The sequence below is a fragment of the Labrus bergylta genome, chromosome 21, assembly GCF_963930695.1.
Source record: "Labrus bergylta chromosome 21, fLabBer1.1, whole genome shotgun sequence".
NCBI lineage: Eukaryota > Metazoa > Chordata > Actinopteri > Labriformes > Labridae > Labrus > Labrus bergylta.
The window spans coordinates 2,263,593-2,289,304 of NC_089215.1; the positions used below are offsets into that span (position 1 = coordinate 2,263,593).

General features: G+C 43.0%; 2 protein-coding genes across 3 annotated transcripts in view; one reads left to right on the forward strand and one right to left on the reverse strand.

The window, feature by feature from the left end:
• The window catches only part of LOC110002839 (PH and SEC7 domain-containing protein 1), a 75,149-nt gene extending 51,353 nt beyond the window's left edge, over window positions 1-23,796 (forward strand). Inside the window, 8 exon segments of the mRNA XM_065949992.1 lie at window positions 1,046-1,089; window positions 10,398-10,591; window positions 11,696-11,766; window positions 13,263-13,298; window positions 13,300-13,421; window positions 15,531-15,675; window positions 18,117-18,260; window positions 18,360-23,796. Coding sequence (XP_065806064.1) covers window positions 1,046-1,089; window positions 10,398-10,591; window positions 11,696-11,766; window positions 13,263-13,298; window positions 13,300-13,421; window positions 15,531-15,675; window positions 18,117-18,260; window positions 18,360-18,641 — 1,038 coding nt within the window. The 3' untranslated portion in view covers window positions 18,642-23,796.
• chad (chondroadherin) overlaps window positions 1-25,712 on the reverse strand; it is a 228,688-nt gene that overhangs the window by 81,992 nt on the left and 120,984 nt on the right. The gene's annotated exons all lie outside the window — the stretch shown is intronic.

The following is a 25,712-nucleotide window of genomic DNA, read 5'->3' on the forward strand; positions in this document are numbered from 1 at the left end:
GTACGCTCAGTGGTTTTAACCATTAACAGTTTCTCTATTGATTTTATAATGAATGTAGTGTAGCATGATTTATCTGCTGCTCCACTGGAGGAGCGTGGAACGGGATACAGGACAAAGACAACACGCTCCTTCTTTATTTCAGTAGGATTTCTCTCTCCATTTTTCAAAAGCATCTCCAATGTTGATCCTATATTCTGGTATAAAGAAAATTGCATTCATTGCATTTAAAGAGACACACACACCAAAACGAAGCGTTCTGAGAGAGCTGGTTTATACAGGGTCACAAACCTCCTCTGGTGCTTGATTCATGTTATATTTTGATAAAAGCACAGCACAGATGTTTCATGTAGACCACAGAGGGACTGTTTGAGAAGGTGGAAAATGTTCTCTTTAAAAGCGCCTACCTTCTCTGGACCAAACAAATCCAGAGCATTCAGGAGCAGAATCTAAAGTTAGAAGGAGGACATACTGGCTGCTGCATTGTTGTCAGAGAAGCCAGCACTTCAACATAGCATGTTTCCTTAATGATCAGATAGTAAGGTCACTTTATCATTTCAGTCAGGAGATATCTTACTGACTGGACCTTTAAAGTAATAAGAAGACAAGCAATATGATGCAGATCAGACGTTCCTGTTGAAGTAGTCAGAAGAATCGTTGACACTAAAGTTTGTTTGGATTGATGGATTGATTCAGCACTCTTTGCTTTATTTTTTTGTGCTCATGTTTCCAAAGCTGTAACTTAATTTTCCTTCACGCGGGTCGATGCGTTTAGGCGCTGAAGCCTAAATTATTTACATGCCGATCGAACCGCTCGTCTTTTCATTGACGGGGGCCGGCTGTTCCGAGGGTAATGGCTCGTTTGTCAAAGTAAAACGAGTTAAGCTCAGGCAGAGAGGGCCGGTTGAATGGCATCTTTTTCTGAGTATGACGCTGGTTTTGCTTACACTGCCGCTTTAACATAAAAAAAACAACAACACACCTGCACCTGTAATACCTCATCACATCACTAACAGCTCAACCTGAAAATGTTCTTTTTCCTCTGCAGGCGCTCTACAACTCAATCAAGAATCAGAAGCTGCAATGGACACTGTAAGTCCTTTTTTTATATCATCTTCACCTCCTCTGTGAGTCTGTTTTCTGTCCTTTCATTTCACACACACACACACACACACACACACACACACACACACACACACGTCGTCCTGAAGGGCAGGAAACATTAAGACATTATTGATTAGCTTGTTAGCATCCTCATTAGTGACGTGCCTGTTGTCTGGCATGTGAAGGAAACATTAGTGTGTCAAGGGTTGCTATTCTGGAAATCGCATCTCCAGAGCGCCTCGGAGATGCCAATTAAGTCACTCGTTTTTTCCAAGCTTTGTTGCCATAGCGACGGCACCATGGATACGACTCCATAGCTACCGCATTGCTCTTTCCATCCCTGTGTTCTCTCTGCTACAAACACACACACACACACACACACACACACATTCACACGAGCAGATATATATAATGCACACTGGAGATGCATTTGTGAAGGTGTGTACCTGTTTGTTCTTTGTGTTTTAACATGAAGATAAAGGAGAACGAGATCATGAGTACAATGGAGAGAGAGAGAGAGAGAGAGAGAGAGAGAGAGAGACTCCATTTAAGTGTCTCTTTACCTGCATCCCGCACAAAGGTGTGACCACAGCCTCCCACTACCTCTCCAAAAATAGCTGCAGCAGCGTTCCCCGAAGCAGCTCGAATGAAAAGTGGTCAGAGGAGCAGATCGAGGAGGAGATCCACAGAGGGGCCGGCGATCCAGTTCAAACATTTCCTCTGACATATAGACAGCTATTTAAACACTCACCACCGCCAGCCGCCGCCGCCGCCGCAGAGGGGGGACAGGAGAGATGTCATTTATTTTAGACGCGTAAACACCGTCGAGCAAAGAGAGAATCCACCTCCAAACAAAAATGAATTACAGATTAAGAGATTCAGCCCACAGCAGTCTGGGATTCTTTTTTTTTTTTTTTTTCTGTTTTGGCAGCAGAGAGCCGCACATGTTCGTTTTTTAATATTTTAGAGTTGGAATAGAGTCGATTCTGTCTGTGCTGCGCTCCGCTTTGAGAGAAAGAAAAAAGAAGCCAGTTTGGAAGCAGAGCTCAGTGTCACTCTTTGCCTCCACTTTCACACCCTGCGAGCTGGGTTGATGCATTTTTCATCACACAGAGGACATTTCTTCACTTGCTACTCATTGACCGAGATCACAAACAAAATGTGTGACAGATACACGTCTGCTCTGTGTTTAATCTGAGGCTTTAAAGACACAACACAAATACACAAACGACCATTTCACCATTTAATAATCTGTCTTTCTCCTTCTATTCTCAATACTTTTATGAATCCCTCCAAAGTAGTGTTGGAGTACTTCAAATCGGGCTTGGTACTGAGACCACTTCTTGAAGGTCTCGTCTCGGAATCAAAAACATTTTTACTCGGTCGTGTTTCGGTCTCAGACTGGTCAGACTCTAGATTTTAAATCAAGACCGGTCAAGACCACGTCATTATTGTGATTAGAAGGAAAACGCCTCTTTCTAAAAGAACATCATTTGAGTTTAAAGTGATGTTTGTGGTCTTGGTCTTGACTCGGTCTCGATCCCTGAATGTCTTGGTCTTGTCTTGTTCTCGGTTAGTGTCTTCTGCCTGCTCCACTTTTCAGAAAATGTGTGTTCAAACAGGCCAATTGGATATTATCCCTTCATGACATCACAAAGGGCAGTAGCCCCTTCCCCAGGTTTGTGACACTCCCACAGCTAGGTGTTTGTTAACTTCACACACATGTTTTGAGGAGCTCTGAGACTTATTTAAACTAAAGAAGAGGAGGAGGATATGTCACCTTTCAGAAATGTTTCCATCTTAAGCGCAGGTCGGTTATTTTCAGTGGTACATCAACTGTCTGATACATCAGTGTCACTCATAGCAACTGCATTCTGATTGGCTTAGTGAACGGTTGGCATAGAAAAGACTCCTTCCCTCCTTGGTTTGGATCCCCACTTTTATGAACTTTTCTTTTCATTCAGATTTTTGTTGCTGCAAAATAAAACACTCAACTTTGATTTTATGCATTTTTACAGCTTCAAAGCAAATTTCCACATGCAGCCTTTTTTTTTTTTTCATTTCTCCTTGTTCACATCTGCGTTGGAAAACATCACTTTGCAACGTGCGAACTGTAACCGCTGCAGGATGGAGCATACACACTCTGCTCTATTTTTTTCTGTTCTATATGTAGACCCGCCCTGCATTGATCTACTAATTCACTCCCCGATCGAGGCTTTAAAAAGACCAGCTCCACACAGTTCCTGTGACAGAGGTGTGATTTTCACTCTAAAACAAACCGCCTGCTGTGATTATATGAATACAGATTGTGTTTGTGATATCTGCTGTGTACATCTCATTTCAGGTGTGTGTGTGTGTGTGTGGGTGCACAGTTTAGTGTGTGCTGCCCGATGAGAAACACACACACACACACACAATAAAAAAAAAAAAAACAGCACACTGATGGATGTTATTTCACACCCCCACAGAGAGATACACACACATGGCCACTCTCGACGGTGCAGTTGGATGCACCCACATGTTCTCCTCTCACACACACACACACACACACACACAGAACACAGACGTATACAGAACACACATGCTTCCTCATTCAGGAGCGGGGGTGGAGAGCAGAGGGAGAGGTGGCGGTGGCGGTGATGAGCATTGTGCGGTGAAAAGAGAGATGCAACAAGTCGTAAATGCAGATAAAAAAAACAGGTAGAGGAGAGAGGCGACGGGCAGGAGAATTGTTTTTATGAAAGGATGCGATGAGAGGAGAACGATGGCATGAGGAACAGGAGACCCATCTGCTCTATTATTCTTTTTATTCTGCTAATCCCTCCTCCCCTCCTCCCTCTGTGCCTCTAATCATCCCGTCTTACCTTCACCTGCAGCACACTGTACAGTCCACCTATCATACAATATTAACCAGCAGTTATTATATCCTCTAAAAGTAGTTTTGGTAAAAGCACATAAATAAAACACAAGTGTGACATAGCTTTGATAAAATCTATTTTTTTTAGATTCTTTATAAAAAATGTCGTCACCATAGGGTATCTGGATTTCAGTAAGGGAAGTGTTCTGTTTTAGTTTCTAGTCCAAGTAGAATTGTCCAATCACGTATCAGCAGGCTAATGCTGTAGCATTAACAGGCCGAACGCAATCCATCGTAATGACATCAGTGGCGATTATTCAACGCCTAAATATTCACCATGACCTCTGACAGCAACAGAAACATATTTTATTTATTGTTGCTAAAAGTAAAATGTTGTCTGTTTCAAAATGTAAACCCCCTCTTCTTAAAATGATATGATCTTTTTAGTAACGTTACCGACGTCAACGGTTATTCCAGTTTGGTCACAACAAGTATAGCCGTTCCAGGACCTGCACAAAGTTAGGGTGACAGGAAAAGGAGGTAGCTGGCTCGAACCCCATCAAGAACTCGTTAACAAACTTATTTCAGTCAGCTCCTAATGCTGAAGGAAGCCAGGGAGAGGGAGCTAATGTTAGCCAGGAGGCTAATGCTAACAGTACTGATCGAATGAGCACACATTGATTTAAATTAAATACTAGGAGGGGTCCCAGATAATTCTATACTCCGTAGAGGACTATTCCATTGTGAGCATTACAAAATTGAGCAGGAAAATCTGCAATACTCCGCTTACAAGTGCTACATGGCAGTCCAGTTTCAATGCTTGTTACATCTCCAGTATTTGGTTTTACCACATTCTCTGTTTGTTTGTGTGCAGGTAACCATGGCAACTGAATCCGATCATGTTGTATTGGAGTTGGAGCTGATAAAAATTGAGCAGCGGTTGTTTACACTTTGCCTGTAGCGTTCTTCCATCTGCAGAATTTTGAAAACGGCGGCGATACCGGAAAGAGGTGTAGTTCGTTTAGGGTAAAGTTCTCATGCGACTGTTTGTGTCGAGGAAACTTATTTTGGCTTATTTTTCTGTGCAGAAAAGGGCGATTTTGTGGAAAAAAAGAGTGTAATAGACAAAAATCGACTCTCCCTGGTGTCGCTGCCTAAACCCATGACCCCCCCCCCCCCCCCCCCCAATTTTCAGCACCAGATAAGCTCATAAAGTCTTTACATATCGGGAAAGTCGAATCTGTGATTAATCACTTCCTCTTGCATCAGATGAAATCAGCACGTCAGGCTGTCAGAACTCAATATTTGACCCGAATGTGTCTGAAACATCGAGTTCTGAACATTCATCAGTCAGATCATTCTCGTCACTTCAGAAAATGTCCAAAGACGGGTTTTATTAAAGTTCTTCGTGCAGGGAATCTGAAGTCTTTCCAACTCATGGTGGGTTAAAAAATGTCCGTCATGGAAAAATAATTCATATAAAAAAACACTGACAAAAAGCCGGCTGTGTACTGCGTCAGGTAAAAACAAGCTGCTTTATGAAACTAAACATGACAGGACTTAAAAACACCTTCACACACTTTGTGGCTTCCTCTGACTCCTGATTCCTCGTTCACCTGTGGTTGTGATCACCGTCTATAGCCAGGTGTGTGCGCAGGTGACGTAGCGGAGGATGTAATGTTTACATGCAGTGTTTACCTGACTCACCACACAAACACCAAAACAAGTCAAATTGGCAACAACAGGGTTTATCTGCAGCCAGACGAGAGCAGCAAGAAATCCCTTTAAAGACCCCGAGCCTTTAGAAGAGTCCTGACCTCAAACACACGAAGTTGTAGAAAATCATCTTTGTCTTTTATTCCTGTATTTTGTCCTCTCTTTTCATCTCCTATCCTCCTCTCCTTCTCTCCTCCTCTCCTCTCCTCCTCTCCTCCTCTCCTCTCCTCCTCTCCTCTCCTCCTCTCCTCCTCTCCTCTCCTCCTTGTCTCTTCTCCTTTTCTTTTCCTCTCCTTTCCTCTACTCCTCTCCTCTTCTTCTCCTCCTCTTCTCCTCTTCTCCTCTTCTCCTCCTCTCCTCTCCTTCTCTCCTCCCCTCCTCTATTCCTCTCCTCCTCTCCTTTCCTCCTCTCCTTCTCTTTTCCTCTCCTCTACTCCTCTCCTCTTCTTCTCCTCTTCTCCTCTTCTCCTCCTCTCCTCCTCCTCTCCTCTCCTTCTCTCCTCCCCTCCTCTATTCCTCCCCTCCTCTCCTCCTCTCCTCTCCTCCTCTCCTTCTCTTTTCCTCTCCTTTCTTCCTCTCCTCCTCTCCTCTCCTCCTCTTTTTCTCTCCTCTTCTCCTCTCCTCTCCTTCTCTCCTCCCCTCCTCTATTCCTCCCCTCCTCTCCTTTCCTCCTCTCCTCTCCTCTCCTCCTCTCCTTCTCTTTTCCTCTCCTCTCTTCCTCTCCTCCTCTCCTCCTCTTTTCCTCTCCTCTTCTCCTCTCCTCCTCTCCTCTCCTCATCTCCTCTCCTCCTCTTTTCTCATCATTTTCTTTCCTCAGGTGTTTTTTTACCTCCTTCCTTTTTGTCTTGACCTTTCCCGTGTTGTCCTTTCTCCTTTTTCTATCAGTATATTTGACTTTTACTTTAATTCTTTTGTCTCCTTTCCTTTTTTTTCCTGCTCTTATTCTCTCACATACGTCCACTTAATTTCCTCTCCTCGTGTTTCACTCGTTTCTTTGTCTTTCCTTTTTCAACATCTTTGTCTCGTCTCCACTCCTAGTTTTCCTCTCCTCTCTTCTCACCCATCGTAATGTTAATAATTTTCTGAAAAGGATCATCTTTGTCTCTCTCTCTCCCCCTTCTCACTATCTGTCTCCTCACCTCCTCCCCCCCCCAGCTCCACTTCGCCTCTGTGTAGAACGGGATTCAGGCAGTTACCAGGCAACAGGCTGCATGCTCATTGGCTCCATCTCTCTCTCTGTTTCCCTCTCTTCCTCTCTCTCCCTCCCTGGCTCTCTGCGCGGGGTTAACTGCTGTTATGTTCTTGTTGGTTACTCATAGCGTGGTCTCGGGGGGGTTCGGCATCCAGCCATTATTCTATTTTCAGGCTGAACTTTTGCATGGGTGCCGCCTGGTGAGGTAACAAGTGGGATTGCCGCGTTTCGCTCGGCAGGCTGCAGCTGCAGAGACTCTCGCTGTTGATGCCTGCAGCTTCGATTCGTCTCCTAATGTGACAAATCCCTTTAAAACACTCAAAAGACCTGAATGCAGTGAATTAGGAGGGATAATCAAGAGAATGGGATTAGCACTGCTTTAGCAACGTGTAGCGTAAGAATCGTCTTGTCTTTCAAATACAATTAAAAAAAACTCATTTACATCGTTTAATATGTTCTGGGATGTGATCAGAAGCAGGAATACTTTAGATGTGATAATTAAAAATGAAGAGTCTTGATGGAATATTAGAAGATAAAATCTAAATTGGATGATTAAAAAAAAACACTAAAATGATTTATTAAAAGACAAAAAGTAAGAGCACAGAGAAACATAATAAGACGAAGTGAGCGATGTCTTTTATCTTTAAAAACTTGAAAATTCACAAGTTCTTGCTCACACACTGCTGGGTGCACATGAGAGTTAGTTATTAAGAAATGAAGCTGCGTTCAAAGACACAAGCAGAACTGAGCTGATGCTCATCAGACTGTTTTTTTTTTTCAAAGATTGGCTCCTCAGGTCGGACTCTCTAATGAGCGATGTTCACCAGAAACTTCACATCCAACAGAAACAACTCCACTTTAAAAAAAAAAAAAAAAAGATGAAAGAAGACTGATGAATTAAATCATGATCCGTCAGAGCTCCACATTCAGACTCTAGGTGAGCGGGGTTTTCTGTTTTCTGACGCCTGTAGCTGCTGCATGGAAACCCGTCTACTGTACCGTGCAGAGTTTTTAATAATGTAAACGTTTATTGAATTTGCTAAGATGGATTTTCAGCAACAAACAAGTAAAACATTTATCAAAAAGTTAAGTAGAAAGGCAGGAAACACAATAATTCAGAGGGCAACATTAATCACATGTTCCCTGATATGAAAACAAGAATTTTACAAGACGGCTTTAGACTGACAACATGAAATGTAATATAGAATAGAATAGAATAGAATTACTTTATTGATCTCAAACTGGGAAATTGTGAACACACAATATTAGCAAATAAACACAATATAATGTTAAATACAAAGTAAATAAGCACTAAAAATATCAAAACTAAGAATGTGAATATATACAACCAGGATTTAACTTAGCATTACTAGTCTTAATCAAGAAAAGATTAAATACAACATATTTTGCTGGAGGTAGATGTAAATGTGCAAAAACAGAGTTGATCATAAACATGAGGATGATCTGGGGTCTTTGATTTCCCTGTGCAGTTCTTAAAGTCAGCCGTTCATAAATCCTGTCTGAGAAATGAGCGGTGATTGTGTTTAATTGGACACAGAGTGAATCCCAGCATCACCTTTCTAGCGTCTCCTGGAGACAGTTTCTGTTTCCTTCTTGCAGCATTTCAGTATTTCTTTCTGAACCTTTTTCTGAATGCTGCTCATGTTCGTCAGGTCAAAGATGTTTTTTTTCTTGCATGTTTCTTACTTCTGTTTCCCTCGCAGTACTACTTGATCTCAGAGTCAGCGTTGACAATTCACCGCTCTTGTGTGTACAGACATCAAAAAACAACAACACAGAAATAATCTGTCTCTGTTCTGATGGTCTAAATTTGATTGTGTAGCTCAAGAGGCATCGATACTAACTTCAGTCTGCTTCATAACCAGCTAAAACCTCCACACAAGAAGCTTAAAATGAAAAGAATTATCTTAAAGGTGATGCTCTTGTATCATTGTGTCTCGACGTGCACAAAATGTTTCTCCTGCTTTTGATAGGAAATTCAATTTAAATATAAATTAATATATTTAGGATAACGCTAAATGCCCGAGGAGCCTCTAATCGAGGCTCGCCTTTATTTGTCAAAACTTCCTGCAACACCAAAAAGGGGACTGAGGCCTTAAATTGGTGTAGTGGCTATTTGTCCAAAAACAAAAAGAAAATCTAAATAAACTAATATCAAACATAATCAAATGACCACTGATGCACCATGGGGGATGTGATGTACGCAGGCAGAAGAAGTCCAATGTCCATGCAAGAGATCTGTGGGTTTTTTTGGTGGTTTATTTGGTTCAAAAGAAAATCATGTCTCCTGCTGCCTCTCTTGCGCTGGTTACAAAACCCCATAGGCCCACCCAGGTGCATGCTGGTCCTCTACCTGCCTCTTAACTAAATAACCTCTGGTGCCCACAGTGTTACCCAAATACCCAACAAAAGTGCTAATGCAAAACTAAAATTTACTAAAGAAATAACAAATAGCAAAAGAAAATATTTCACAAAATCTATTCTAAACTAAAAAATGAAGCTGCGTTCAAAGACACAAGCAGAACTGAGCTGCTCAAACAGAAACAACTCAACTTTAAAAAAATAAAAAAAAGATGTGTAGACAAATGAATTAAATTATGATCCGTCAGAACTAGCAAAAGAAAATATTACCCAAAATTTATTCTAAATAAAAAAAAAAGTAGAATAATTAAATAAACAACACCACCCAAATATTAGTAAACTAAATACCAAAACAATTCTAACAACAATTAAATAGCTCCAGCAATTGGGATGGGCTTTTATTTGAAGTTTTACGGTAATTTGAAGCAGGGTCTGTTAAAGATAAACTTTATTGATGCAACATGGGGGAATTTTTATTTGTCAAAACAGCTCAAAAAACAGGAATAATTACAGGAATTAAAGGAATGTTACACAATTTTTGAGTTGTACCAAATTGCAGTTACATCCTGGACATCTTGTAGAAACAGGAAGTCCTCTCCTTGGAAGTCTGGACGTGTTTGTGGTAAAGACGGCGGTGTGTGTTTCTCTTCTCTGTGAGGCTCCTCCTGAGCATCAAGAGGAGGAAGAGCAGAAAGTGAGGCGCCTGCATTTCAGCGCTGGATGTTGCCCCACCTCCCTCGGGTGAAGATGCCCCTGTTTCTCACCTCAAAGCTGAAAGAGATGGATGATGGCGTCACTCTTAAGCTGTGTCACTTTCTGATCAAGGAGAGAAAAAGCTTTTGAAGACCAATCCATTCACCCCAGAAACACAATACATGCTCTCTAAACGTGTTGTGTAACAAAATCTCTGCCAAGCCTCAACATTACTCATCATGTGTACTGTATGAAGTGAAAGTTTCAGCGAGCGTGTGAAATCTGCGGCCCTGTTTCTGCTCTTGTGTAACGAGCACACACACAGTGAGAGCGAAACGGACAGGATGAGTGACGATGTGTTTACTCGCCCTCGCCTAATGAGACATGACACATTCAAGTGTTTTGATCTCTGTGGTGTCTGATTCTTTTTTTTTTAAAATGTTTTTGTCTCCACAGGGACGAGGAGGAGCTGCGGAAGTCCTTCTCGGAGCTCGGGGACAGCCTGTGCGACTCCAACGCCTCCAGGTCCATGAAGCGGGTGGGCAGCAGCGAGAAGCCCCTGGCGGACGAGGCGGAGCCTACGGGAGCGCTGCTGTACAAGAACGGGTTCCTGGTCCGCAAAGTCCACGCGGACTCAGACGGCAAGAGAAGTACGAGTCTCATCTCGAGTTATTAAAATGTCTTTTTAACCCTTTAAAACTTAACAGGTGAATAGATAACAATAACAAACAGACAGACGTTCTCGGAAATAAAGAAATGCAGTTTACATTAAGGGTTATACTCGGAAACAGAATGGCGTTTGTGACCTGCAGATCTCGTTAACCACACTGACAACAACATTGAACAGTCAAGGTCAGTCCAAGAAAGGCCTCAGCTCCGTGAAATTATCTTTAACGTTCTCCATTCAGTCATTATCTTCTGCTTTGTGAGTGGAACGAGACAAACAACAGACCAACCCCCAAAACGACCTCCAAAGCGCTGTGTCGTAAAAAAAATGTTCACACCAATTTTACAGTCATCAGCGATCAGACCAAACGACTGCACTCTCCTGTGAAGGTGTGAAAATGACCCTCAAGAGAGGACAACACAAAAATAATAAAAACGTATAAAAAGAGATCTAAGAGTCAGTTGAACATATTGGTCGTATATAAAAATGGACAATGTGTCTCCATCTTCTTTCGCTGTACAAGAGTGAAGCCAAAATAAGCCTTCAACAGGCTCTGATGAATAGTAAAACAGCGGTAGATTATGGCAGTCGGACAGGAAGCGAGGGGAGGGGGGGCCGGAGGTGAGACCAAGTGGCAATCTCCAGTCTTGAAAAAAATGAAGCCAATGCTGAAGTGCAAAATCCTGCAGTTCGTTGAGTGTCCACTAGAGGCTGGCTCCAGGAATCCCAGAAGTCAAATACACATGACTGCCCAAAAAAAAAAAAAAAAAAGGGGCGGTGAAGAGCGGAGAAGAACATACTGGAGAACACACATGAAGGAAAGGGGGCGGAGCTTATGACTTATTCTGCAGCCAGACAATAGTGTTTTGGCTTCACTTTTAGGAAGATGTCATGTCGTCCATCTTTTTTATACCACCAGATACAGAATTCATTTTCATGTTGCAGAACTTGCAGTACTCTTCCAGTTCATATACGAGTGGTTTGACTGGATTTCACGTCTTTTCATTCATAATTTCTGGAGATATATTTTCTTATATATGATGCACAACATTATAACAGTGTAACTCGTTTGTTCTCCTCCTCACAGCACCGCGAGGGAAGCGAGGCTGGAAGACGTTCTACGCCATCCTTAAAGGGCTCATCCTCTACCTGCAGAAAGTGAGTCGCCCACATCACTGCAGAACTTTTTTTTTTTATGTTAAACGTGCATATTTATAATAGAAGCACTTTGCACCAGCTGCCGCTTGATATTCATTATTCAACCTTTAAAATAACAGCCGACTCCATCTCCATAAGCGTTCTGTTTACCTTTCATGGAGGCGACACATTTTGAATCTCTGTCTCCTGTGAAAGAAAACAAAAAGATTTATTATTGGGTATCGTGACACCTGCTCACACACATCTTTAACAGTCTGTTTATTGAGCCCATTTCCTGTTTACATGTCTTAAAACACTCTGACATGGCGTCCAGGCCGATCAGCGGCGTCCTGGCACCGTGCGGAGGTCTGGCCGTGATGTGAGGAGTCCTCTGCCAGCAGAGCGGGCCGCCAAGGTTCTAAAATAAAACAACAGAATCCATGAAGCGGGTGTTTATGTTGATGTTTGTTCTCGTGAGGCTGGTGTGTTTTGTTTGTGCTGACTTTGAAACCTCGGTGCTTTTTATTGTTGGTCGTTATTAATTTTTTTCTGTTAGCTATGAAATACAAAAACAAACGGGACCATCATCATACAGATTGATTCTTTTACTCTACTGGCTGGTAGCCTCGCTGTTAGAGGCTTACGTCCTCGAGAGCGGGTGACCCGGGTTCGAATCCAACCTGTGGCTCCTTTCCTGCATGTCGTTCCCCACTCTCTCTCTCTCTCTCTCTCTCTCTCTCTCTCGCTCCCTCTCTCTCGCTCCCTCTCTCTCTCTCTCCCTCTCTCTCTCTATCTGTCTCTCTTTCTCTGTCTCTCTCTCTCTCTCTCCCTCTCTCTCCCCCCTCTCGCTCTCTCTCTCTCTCTCGCTCTCCCTCTCTCTCTCTCTCTCCTCTCTCTCTCTCTCTCTCTCTCTCTCTCTATCTCTCTCTCTCTCTCCCCCTCTCTCTATCTCTCTCTCTCTCTCCCTCTCTCTCCCCCTCTCTCTCCCCCTCTCTCTCTCCCTCTCTCACTCTCTCTCCCTCTCTCTCCCCCTCTCTCTATCTCTCTCTCTCTCTCCCTCTCTCTCCCTCTCTCCCTCTCTCTCTCTCTCTCTCTCTCTCTCTCTCTCTCCCCCTCTCTCTCTCTCTCTCTCACTCTCTCTCCCCCTCTCTCACCCCTCTCTCTCTCCCTCTCTCTCCCTCTCTCCCTCTGTCTCTCTCTCTCTCTCTCTCTCTCTCTCTCTCTCTCTCTCTCTCTCTCTCTCTCTCTCTCTCTCGCTATCCTCTGTCCTGTCTCTGAAATCCAGGAAGTTTGTTCCTCCAGTTTGTCGCTTTCTGCTCATTGAAAAGAAAAAATGCAGGCGCTCAGAAGAGTAGTTTTTTTGTTTTTTTGTTTATCTGGATAAATTAAAGTCAATAAAACAATCATTCTGTTCATCTTAGTCATCGCACACTTCACAATGTTTTCAGGGCGCCGCTCCTTCAGACTCATGGTCAGCCCATCAGCTTTAATAAAGAGTTTTAATCTTTGTGACTCAGGGGGAGTACAGGCCCGACAAGCAGCTCTCTGAGGAGGGACCTGAAGAACGCCGTGTCCATCCATCACTCTCTGGCCATGAAGGCTTCAGACTACAGCAAGAGACCCAACGTGTTCTACCTGAGGACGGCCGACTGGAGGGTTTACCTCTTCCAGGCACCGTGAGTCCTCTACTTTCTCTGCTGTCCCTCTACTATTTATTTTTTTAACCTGTAGCTTTGTCCAAACATCACAACTGGGTCAAATTATGTTTCACTCAAGCAGCAAACTCCTGGGTTGAAAAATGAAGGGAAACTACAACGCTAGTTGACCAGCTAGGAATGTTTTCTGCCAGGAATTTCCAAAATACCAATTCCTTCTGGAAGAAATCTGGGAATCAGTTGAGGAAACGGCCTTATGTGTATTCTGAGCCAAAAAGACACTTTCTGCCTTTTCTCGCCAAGAAGGCACCAACTTCAAAATGTATTTCACATTTCTACATATATGACCCAATGTCAATACAGATTCATGTTTCAAACGCGTGAAGTATTCCTTTAAGCCAATGCGGTTCATCGAGTGTCCTGTAGTTTTACTTTTCAAATAAAATGAGGAGAGAGTGCACTCGGTCAAAAAATAGAAAAATTATGTGAAGGAATACCGTCTTCAGAAGTAGTGACAGAGGCGTTACAGAGGTGAGACGGTATCAGTGTAGTGCAGCGCTGTGTGTGTGTGCATCTCGTCCTATGTGTGTATGTGGAGCTCCCACTGCAGTGCTGTGCTCCAACAACGCCTGAAGTGCCATTGTGGAATTAATGTGAATGTGCACAGACGTGATGACGGCTGATCTTAGATACGACACTTTTGCAGGGGATGAAAAAAGCCGTCTGAAAAAAGGTCTTTAGAGTTCAGATTCAGCGGTCCAACACCGACATGTCACTCAAAGCAGCCACGCCCCTAATTATGCAAAACCTAATTTAATTGAAGCGGGTGACTTGTTTGATAGTTCAACCCATTGTTCAGTTGTCAAGACTATAAAAAGACCAAACTGTTTCCTATTAAAAGAGTATAAACTATTTCATTTCTGCAGTAAAGTCGTACATTTTTATATGGAGCCTAATGGGGATTGACTCGCTTTTGGAGTCTGCCTCAAGTGGCCACTTCAGGAACTGCAGTGTTTGGCACTTTATGCATTTGCTGCATTCTTTTTTTTTTTAAGCCCTGGTGGTTGGCTGCTTGTGCCAAAAAAGTAATCTGTTATGTTTTGTAAACTTGTCTGACACAAACGTCTGGGCCCAGGCGAGTCTTCAACTTTCAACTTTCAACTTTACTTTATTGTCCCTGAGGCGAAAATTTGTTTTTCGCAGCCAGGTGAGAACAACTATGAGAAGAAAAAAAACAACAACCGCATAGAACACAGGCACACAGAATCAGACAATAGAAACAACAGACACCGTGAGAGGCGTTAAATACAGAAATACACGAGTTCATCAAGTAACAACAGAAGACTAAAAAACGTCCATAAAACCATCATCAAAACTTTTCATCATCACGGTTTGAAAGCCTGAATTCAGAGGAGTGGAAGCAGCCACAGCAGCAGAGAAATGCTCACCGCTTTGGAATGACAAAGTTCAACAATTGCACTTGCATGCTAAGCTACAGTGTCTGCGTTGTAGAATACATCGGAGCAGGGTAATTGGGCACCTGAGCACCGAACACATCCAGCTGTGCGGATGAGAACACACTCAGAGAGAACACACGGATCAACGCTGCAGCATGCACAAATCACAAACGCGGTGTTTATAGTTGCAGGCGAGGTGGAGGTGTGCATGTGTGTGTGTTATCAGGATCCAGGAAGTGGCACATGAGTGGCCACATGTTTCAGCCCCCCTGGAGGACAGGCTCTGTGCTCCAGTTGCAGCTTGCGTTTGTCCCAGATACTGAACCCCTCTCTCTCTCTCTCTGTCTCTCCCTCTCTCCTCGATGTCCCTCTACCTCTCCTCTCCTCGCTCTCCGTCGCTCCCTGGAGATTTGAGCGAGGCGGTCTGACTCAATCTGATATTTCTCATGGGCCCCCTAATAGGTCTGTTAGTGTAAAACAGGCTCTTTTCCTCTCATGCATTAATTGGCTGCAAAATCATTTCTTTGTCAACAGCAGGGCTGCGATTTTCTGATAATGACTCCTTTTGATGTTTTTTCGTTTCTGCTGCAGCGAGGATCTACTGTACTCTGTGTGTGTTTAAGAACTGTTCCTCTCATGTGTTTGTGCTTGTGTGGGCGTGATCCATGTGCAGGAACGCGGAGCAGATGCAGTCCTGGATCACACGGATCAACACGGTGGCCGCCTTGTTTTCCTCTCCTCCGTTCCCGGCGGCCATCGGCTCCCAGAAGAAGTTCAGCCGGCCGCTGCTGCCGGGGACGATGTCCAAACAGAGCGAGGTATCTTTATCGTTCATCCTCGAGGAGCCAAGTCGAGTCACATTTATTTATAAAAGCACATTTAAAAAAACAGAAGCAGCAGCGGACCAAAGTACGGTTCAACCAATTAAAGAATTTACAGGAAGTTCCAACATTTAGAAGAATAAAGAAAACCTGAGAGAAACTATTCAGGACCAGCTAACATATAGAAATACATTTTGAGGTGGGACTTTAAGGAGTCAACAGAGGGGGCAGACCCGATGGAAGGGGGGGGGGGGGGCTGTTCCACAGTTTAGAGGCTTTGACTGCACGATAACCTGTGAGCGAGGGACAGACAGGTAGTGTTGTAGTTCTCAAGACCGGTCTTGGTCTCTAGACCACTTTTTGAAGGTCTCGGTCTCATCTCGGAATCTGTGCATTTTTACTCGGTCTTGTTTTGGTCCCGGACTGGATGGACTCCAAATTTTAAATCAAGACCACCACTGATGGATTCTTTCTCACATCATTACTGAGATTTAAAAAAAAACGCTTCTTTCTTCAACAACAACTAACTTCAATTCATCTGATGATTTTTATTTTTATTTTATTTTTTAAGATTTTTTTTCAGGACAGTGGACAGAGTTAGAAATCAGGGAGCGAGAGCGGGGAACGACATGCGGGAAATTAGCCACAGGCTGGATTCGAACCCGGGCTGCCCGCCCTTAAGACCACAGCCCCCACACACTAACCACTGCGCCACCAGCGCCCGGAGATGATGATTTTTCAGTGATATTTACGGTCTAGGTCTTGACTCGGTCTCGATCCCTAAAGGTCTTGGTCTAGTCTCGGCCTCTGAGCACTATGGTCTCGGGTATGTCCTGGTCTCGGTTCATGTGGTCTTGACTACAACACTACAGCCAGGAGGCGCATGTCAGAGGATTTAACGGGCCTAGAATAGATGAAGTGTAAGGATTTAGGAGGTCAGTTATTTACAGGGGAGACGAGCCATTCAGGACTTTAAAAACAAAAATCACAACCTTAACATATCAGGAGCGGATGAAGAGTAGAACAGGACTGATATGCTCCCTCTTCCTGGACCCAGACTGAACCTGGTTTGAATAAAACCCCAGGACCCTTTGAAACTCAAAGTCGATCAAATATTCAGAAGAAAAAGAGTAATGACCCGTTCTTTAAAAAACATTTTCTAAAGAAGTCTGACGCATGATTAGAATTAAAATTTTCATGAATAAACACTCAACACAAAAGTGATATACTATTATTATTATTATTATTATTATTATTGTTATTATTATTATTATTATTATTAGTGTCATTATTATTATTGTTATTATTATTATTATTATTATTATTATTGTTATTATTATTATTATTATTATTATTGTTATTGTTATTATTATTATTATTGTTGTTATTATTATTATTATTGTTATTATTATTGTTGTTATTATTATTATTATTATTATTGTTGTTATTATTGTTGTTATTGTTATTGTTATTATTATTATTTGCCTCTCTGGGCTTTGATTGAGGGTGTTTGTTTCTGCAGCTCGTTCAGCTGTGAGTGAAAGTGAAAACACATTAGCGTCCTGTGTGGTTTATAGCCTGGAGAAACAAACTGAACCATGTGATTAAATGGTCTGAAAGCAGCCAAAGCTTTGAAGGTTTTTCAGTTATTAGAGAATGAAGGCAGCTCAGAAGACCTTTTTCCTTCCCTGATCGGGTTGTTGATGTGGTCGTTGGCTTCGGGGTTGTGTGTGATTATTTAACAGGAACTTTGTAATTTCTCCAAACTTGCCCGACCCCGTCATGGGTTCGATTTCCTTTTTTCACTGAAAACAGAACCGAGAGGAAGAGCTGATGACTTGAATTACAAAAAACACTCAGGTGGAGATTTCCTCTTTTCGGTTACCATCTGTGCGCCTCAGCTAACACACAGATGAAGCTGCCAAAGAAGCAGTAAGAGGAAATTTAGGGCAAATAAAAACAGTCCGAGCCTTTAATTTATAACAACAAAGGGAGAGGAAGGAAAACGAAAATGAGGCAGCCAAGCACAAACTCCAGGGAAAAGAAAAGCAAAAGTGGGAACACAGAGGCAACCTTAAGAGGAAGTGAGGGAAGGAGGTCAGTGAAGACGCTGATCAGGAGATCAGGTGGGAAAGGGATTCAGTGTGATTTAAAAAAATAAAGCAAACAAAAGGGCTTCTTAGATGGGAGGTGTTTCTTTCTTCTCCCACATGATGATCAGTGTTCAGAATCAGAATCAGAATCAGAATCGGGGTTGACTTTGACTTTGATTTGACTTGGTGTATTGGTGCTAAACAATTAACAAGGAAATAAAGCAGAACTAGCAACAACTTAAATAATACAGAATAAAAAGATATTACAATATATAAAATAGAATTTAAAAATTTTAAAAATTTTAAAAATAAAAATAAAAATAAAAATGACTCTGTGCTTCACAGGAGGAGCAGGTCAGATCTCATGAATCTCGATTCAGAGGTCTCTCCACCGAGCTGACCGAGCTGCGTTCCTACCCTCCTGACCGCAAAGTCAAAGGTCGCGAGCTGGAAGAGTACCGCCAGAAGGACGAGTATCTGGAGTTTGAGGTGAGCTGAGAGGAAATGGGAAAAGTCAGTGAAGCATGGAAATCGTTTTCACGGTCCTGCAGCTGAATGTTTTTATGCGTGTCTCTTGATTCTTAACAGAAAACACGGTATGGGACTTATGTGATGCTGCTGCGAGCTAAAATCCGGAGCGGGGAGGAGGACCTGTCCCTGTTCGAGTCCCAGCTGCTGGAGGACAACGGGCTGCAGCGAGCTCACTCCAGCCCCACGCTGCAGGACAGCAGCCAGGCCAGCCAGGTGAGCCAGGCCAGCAGCAGAGACGGAGGCACCAGCAGCAAAGCAAGCGCCTGCAGCGGCGGCGGCAAACCCCCCCGACAACAGGAGGGGCAGAGACACAGCTACAGACAGGCCGTCAAGAAGTGAGGCGGGGGCGTGGGGCGCCGGGAGAGCGGCACAGCGTTGCACTGCCAGCAGGCGGGGCTGTCTCCCTGCAGCGGTTTTTATTTGAGATCCAGGAGGGGTTTGGAGCTCTGCTTGAAGGGGGGAGCAGGGAGTGAGGGGTGGTCTACTACCCCACACGCTTCCCCCCCGACCAAGACCCCAATCTTCTCGTCTACCAGAGGAGGTGCTGGTGGGGAAACCCCCCCCCGGGCCAGGATGTTGGTGCAGGAGGTGGGAGGTCACAGGTGTCTTTGAGAGCGGGGACGCTGGGCGCAGCAGCAGACGGAGATATAAACGCGGTGCTCACACTGAACAGCTGACAGGAACGAGCATCCAGCAGCATCTTTTACTTTTCTCCACCTCTCCCGTCGAACTTCTTCTCCCACCTTTTTTCTTGACTTTCATTCAGTTTTTGGGACCAAAACATAAAAAAAAACATCCCCATTGTAGACGACTGATTGTTTGTTTTTAAAAGTGTAAACTTGACTTTGAAAGCATCACCAGGAGCCATTACATTCCAGCTCCCCCCCTCCCCACCGTGGTGTGTTCACATTCCACACAAGGAGCAGGACGTCACAGCTCCTCTCTCACTGCAGGTTGGTTTTCAGAAGACGATGAAAATGTTGCGGCTGCAGAGAGTAACGACGTGATGAGACGGCACGGCTCCTCTCTCTCCCTCTTCTCTCGATCGCTGACGGCAAAAAGCATCGGTAGAAGAAGAAGTCGCTCCTGATGTGCGGCGATTTTTAAAACTGCATCTTATCGAGAGATTTTTTTTGTTTTTGTTTTTTTGTATTTGTGTGTTTCGCTCTACTTGAAACAGGCGATCTCTTTTCTGCTTCTGTCCCGTGGTTGTGCTTCTGTTTCTCTATATTTCTTGGCCGAGAGTTTGTTTTTTCTCAGTGATCCGCATGCCTGCATCCAGCTCAGCTTCTTTTTTTAAGGCCTTTTTTTTTTCTTGATTCGAGGAAAAAAGTTGTTCTCTCTCTCTTAGGGGTCGTTTCTCTTCATGCCGGTGCCATAACCCAACATGTCTGTACTTATAGCCTCTCATTTATAACCCCCCCCTCCCCTCCCCTATTTGACCACTCACCAGGCAGACCCTGAATGTTCTTGTTTTTTCAATATTTTTACAGTATTTTACAGCCAGTTTGTTGATGTTGAACCTTATTCCACATGTGTACGTCAAAGTGTATGATGAATATTGTAAAAGGAAATATGTTACCCACACTCTTTGTAAGCATCCAGGATATGTTGTGTATATAAAAATGCACCGTTTATATTGTAGGATATATGACGACAAAGTATATTTACAATATATTCAACTCTTCATTGTGAGGACGCGTTAAGTATGAGTCCCAGACGTGCGATGCCATAATAATCTTGTGTTCCTTTTTCTTACATGGTGGCACTAAATCAGCACAATGTGTGTGTTACAGTGACGCATTTATCAGAGATTAGGACGTGATTTTAAAGATGCTTTTGATGTTTTTTGAGAAGGAAGCTGTTAAAAAAAGAAAAGAAAAGGAGGAGGTTTTCCAAAGGCGGCGCATGGTTCGCTCTGAACTAGCATGATTTTAAAAAGGGGGTCGTCGGTTGGAGCAAAATGCATGAAAAGGGGGAAGAATGTAAAAAAAAAAAGAAGAATCATTCAGGAGGGTGTTACAAGATGTTTGGTAGCCACACACACCTCCATTAGCGTTATCGATGTTTAGCCATTTTATCTACTCAGGCTTTTTTTAACACCTTGACCAGCTGCAGCGCCTGTGTCTGACCAGCAGGGGGAGCTGTTTGTTGTTTTTTTTTCCAGCCATACACATCTGCTGCACCTGCAGTGAATATGCATGACCCCGCCCCCTCCCGCTCACCTGAGGGCGGGGACGGAAACTGCAGGGCTAAAACCAGACAAGAGCTGTTTGTGTTTTTAACTCTAGATGTCAAGTGTGTGTGTGTGTGTGTGTGTGTGTGTGTGTGTGTGAGTGTGTGTGTGTGTGTGTGTTTTTCTGTATGTGAATGTTACTATGTGCATGCTGTGACTGCGCTGGCCGTACAAACAAAGCAGCGTCACGTTGTTCCTCCATCCTTACAAACGTGTTCTTTGAATTTATTTGAATATATTTGAATATTCAGGATTTCGGCTCATCGTCGTGTTCGCCTCTCAGTCACCGATCTGTTGCAGTTTCGAGACATTTTCGTCCGACTTTCCAACAAAAGCCAAACAAATCCAGTATTTCTCTCTTGCTTCCTGTCTTGTGTGGTAGTGAAACAGAGAATCGGGCTGAGAAAAAGCAATTCAAAGACACAATCACTGCCATTGTTTCACTGCTTTCTCACATTTTTGCCAAACAAACAATGTTAGAAAATGAAAAAAAACAAACCATGTGATGCAGCCTGACTGCAGCTTTTTGCTCATCTACACCTCATTCTCTGTTTTTCATGTCCTAAATGTCCCTCCATCTTTCTTCACTTTTCTCTCTGGTGGCTTTAAAGAAAGTATTCGGCATGTGGATATTGTTAGCTGACTTCCTGTTACGTTCCACCGCTCATGAGACTTTACATCCCGACTCTGTATTTTATCTGTTCTGTTTATAAAGTGGCCAAAGCCGTCAGAGGGCGCACAGACTCGTGTCAAAGGTCATTCATGGTCCACTGAGGAGGCAGATGAAGACGTTTGGTTCTTTCTTTAACGTCCACTGACGTCACATGAATCCAAATATTAGATAAAAAAGCACTTCTTAAGATTTCATCCTGGACTAAATAGTTACAATTTAAGGGTTTAAAAATAAACTCGTCGGGTGCATTGTAACCCTTCTCTTTCCAAAATGTGAAAAATAAAAATGTCACCAGCTGAACCTCTAACAAGCACAGCCAACAAGCCAGTAAGCACAGATGTATAAAAACCAACCAGCAGACTTTAATTGAATCCCAAGATAAACTGTTTTTTTTGTCTTTTTACAGAGCACTTTAATTTTTTCCACCTGCTGTTTTTAAAGTCAAGAATGAAGTTTCTGTCCTGATGGTACGACAGATGTGTCAATCTGTTTTCCACTTCCGGGTCTGTTTGGTTTTATTTGTTAGTTTCCTGCCATCAGTGGTGGTCTTGATTGGTCTTGATTTAGAGAGACTGAAACCTTTATAAAGTGGTCTAGAGGCGGTCTTGAGACCAGACACAGAGTTCAAGACAAAGTTGTCTTTATTGACAATTTTTTCCATACATAAAAATCGATAAAACCTTCCTCTCCAAACCGCGGTGCACGCTAAGTATAAAAGCAATGCTGAGCTTTAAGATCTTGTTTCTAAAATTAAAACCCTTCTAGGATTTTTACGACATTGGCTCCCAAATCTGGAGTCTGGGGGGGTCTGGGGGGGGACGGCAAAGATCTAGGTTAAAACTTTAGTTTTGCACGTATTAACTGAAACCATGAAAACACACATACTGGATTGATTTCTTAAAATGTGTGTGCAGTCCTAATCTGGCCCTTTTGGATTTCATAGAAGCTGCAGCAGTTAGTCGATCAAAAACAAAAACAGATCTGCACAGATTCAGCAAATTTGCGGTCGTTTCTTAAAAGCAGAAATGCCAATAATCGAATGTGAACCCTCACTGCAGCGCAGAATAGTGAATAACATCCTTTAACTTCAAAGTTCAGAGAGTTTAAATCTCTCTTAAAATCCTCCAAAACTTCACAAGCACTCGAGGAAATAAGCAGCTGATAAATCAATAATGAAAAACCCCACTGATACGATTTAAAAAGTTTATCTTAAAATCTTTTTTTTAAAACTGGAAACTGAAATAAAAACCTGAAACAGATCTTCTAACTCAAGCAGCAACAAGTCATCAATAAGTAGGTCAAAGGTGAATCGATTGGAGGACATATTTGAATGATTTTAGCCATTTTTATTTTTTTTAACTTATTTTTTATTGAGTACACCGATAAAATATACAACTTCAGGAGATGCTGTTCAGTTACATTGTCCATTTTCTCATGAAATCCTAACATGCCATTTTACCAAACAACTACACATCCATATCCATACATGTATACACACACACCCTTTCCTTCATACCTACATTAGATAGACATAAACTTACATACATACATATAACCACACATATGGCAGCCTTAATTTTAGCCATTTGTTTTACTCATTTATGTCACATTTTTGTTGGTTCCAGCTTCTTAAAAGTAGTCCTCTAAGCAGTATTATGTGCAGATTGATGAAACAGATGAAGGCGTATCTGCATCAGATCACCTCCACACAGTGAGATAACCTAACCTGACAGCATGTGATGAGATATTCTGGGCACACGGCTCTGTACACTCTGGTACAGTATGGATGGATGTAATATATAAAGGGAGGCAGCTCCACCTTGACAAAGTCTCCAAGGTCCCTCCCCCCCCCCTTCCTCCTCCATCATGTGTTGTCTCCACTCCCTCATATCAAAGAGCAGCTGCAGGATCTCCATGGCACTGGTTTGGCGTTGATGTACTGGTCTGGTTTCCCCTGATGGAGGGCTCTGCGACGCTCATGTGAAAGTCACCCTGTGGTCGTGTGTGTGTGCACGGCTGCAGGCTTCACCTCGGTTAAAGCCGCAGTGCACGTCTGCAGCCGTCTGGACAAACTGTTCTGTCCACCCAGAAGCCTCGTTTCTGAATGTAAATAAAGCATGAGACGTTATGGCCTGCGTTCATTTATGATATGGTTAAGAGTATTACATAAAAGGTTAATATATAAAGTAGGTCGACATTCGCCCCCCCCCCCCCGTCCTTGAGCTCATGGTCATTTTTGTTGTTTTTGTTTTGATTTTCTCTTAATGTGAATGAAGGAATATTTAAAAGCTGTCGTACGCTGTCGTTGTTTTAGAGACTCGAGCCGGCTCAAACAAATCTTTTTTAGTTTTTTAGACTGGTGCAGGTTCAGAGAGGCAATGCTCATTTTATGCTACACACACACACACACACACACACACACACACACACACACACACACACACACACACACACACACACACACACACACACATACAGTGGGCTACATGTGTCACTGCCTTGTTTTAAACTCACCAAGGGAAATGTTGTCTGTGAGCTTCTCTATGGGAGGTGGAAGAGGAAAATAAAGGTGTTTTGGAAGCTTGCCTGTGTCTCCACATTATTGTGTCGAATGTAGCAGCAGCATTTTTATTTTTGAAGCACGTTGAGGGGGCGGCTGTGGCTCAACTGGAAGGTCGGGGGTTCGATCTCCAGCTTCTGCAACAACACACTTAACTCTGAATTACTCCTGCTGCTACTTCAGCGCCATACGGTGGTGAATCTAAAGTCTGTTGGGGCCCTAGGTGAAAACTCATTGGGGGCCCCTTCAACCAGCATTCATCCCCATTTTGTCTGCCAGTTTCCCAGCTTTTACTCATCTGCCTTTTTCTTTCTTTTTTTTCAGCACCAGACAAATAATTCCTCTTCATTTCCTTCAAAATGCCACACTTAGCAGGATAATTTCCTCCGTCTACACCCACCCCCTCCCCTCTGTGCTCCATCAAAAGCCACGCCCCCTCACTTACATACACGAGCGCCGTCGCTCCAGAATCGGACCTCAGCTCGTCGCTTTGAGTGTCGGCTTGTGCATGCATGAGGTAGAGAGCGAGCAGGGAGACAGGGAGGCGTCTGATTGGTTCATCAGATTGGTACCTCGTGGCAGACATTGATCTTTTCTTTGTTCCTTTTTCAGAGGACATGAGTTATTAATTTCTGTCAGGACCTGAAGACAATTTACACCAAAATCTAAAAAAGTGGATCTGGAGGAAATTACAAACCCTGCCTTTAAATATCTCCTAAAATTGTCCAAAACTAAATCAGTACTCAAAGTGAATAATCAATGTAGGATAATTTATTTATTTATTTATTTTAATTGACACTTTGAGCACATGTCTTTGTTTTGAATCCTTAAAGAATTACGCTACCCCAAGGACATTTTAGTGATATGAAGTGTTCTCCTTCTCTTACTTTAACCCTTAAAATGACCCTTAGTGTAACTCTTAATGACCTCAGCTCTGATCTGGAGTTGCTGTGTGACCTCGTTGAGGGCGGGGTTGTCCTCAGTAATGAGGAAGTTCAAAAACAAAAACAAAAACATTTCCCTGTGGCTCTGTGAACGTCTCTGATTTAAAGATAACATCCCAGAGAAGACAGAATGGATCTTATCTTCAGAACATAAGGATTCTACAGTTGGACAGGTGGGTGTTTTTGTCAGGAATGTGGCCAAACAGAGTCGAGACACACCCGAGAATCTGACCTCACCTCTGGTTTTAACTGTGTGTAAAGAAAAGTACTTTAAAGGAAATGACTCATGAGAGGACGACACATAACCTGTAGTGTCTGTCAACAAGATGAAAGGTGTATGCTGTGTGTTTAGTTATTATTATTTAAAAAAACTCCACTTCTCTCTCAACTCCTTTTAACATGAGTCACCACAGACTGTAAATATGAATGGATGAAGCCTGAGTGACGTCAGCCATCTGATCCTGCAGGGGCCTCTGGAGGCTCATTGATGGCGGTCTCCATGATGGAAATGCTGCCTCAGAAGGCTTATAATGTTGCTTATGTTGTTGAAGGTTTATTTTCGGGCTTTTTCTGTATTTTTTAAGAGATAGGACAGTGGATTGAGTCAGAAATAAGAGACAGAGAGAGTGGTGAACAACATGCAGGAAAGGACCCACAGGTCGGATTAGAATCTGAGCTGCATGCTTGGAGGACAGCAGCCTCTTTACACAGGGCACGCCGCCCAACCTCGACTGGCACCCCAGGAATACAACATCTTTTAGATACTTCAATGGTAGAAGTTAAATGATTTTTGGCAACATAAAGGGTAAATAAAATATATTTTTGTGTGAGTGTGTACACAAACTTCATGCCACCCCTGCACAAGTCAGAGCCCCAGTTTGCCCCGCCTGGTATAAAAAGTGTAGACACACCCCAGACTGCTAATCAAGTGGTGTTAAAAAAAGATTTAAGGCGATGTAGAAGTGCTTTAAAGTTAAAATAAAGTTGTTATTTCTTT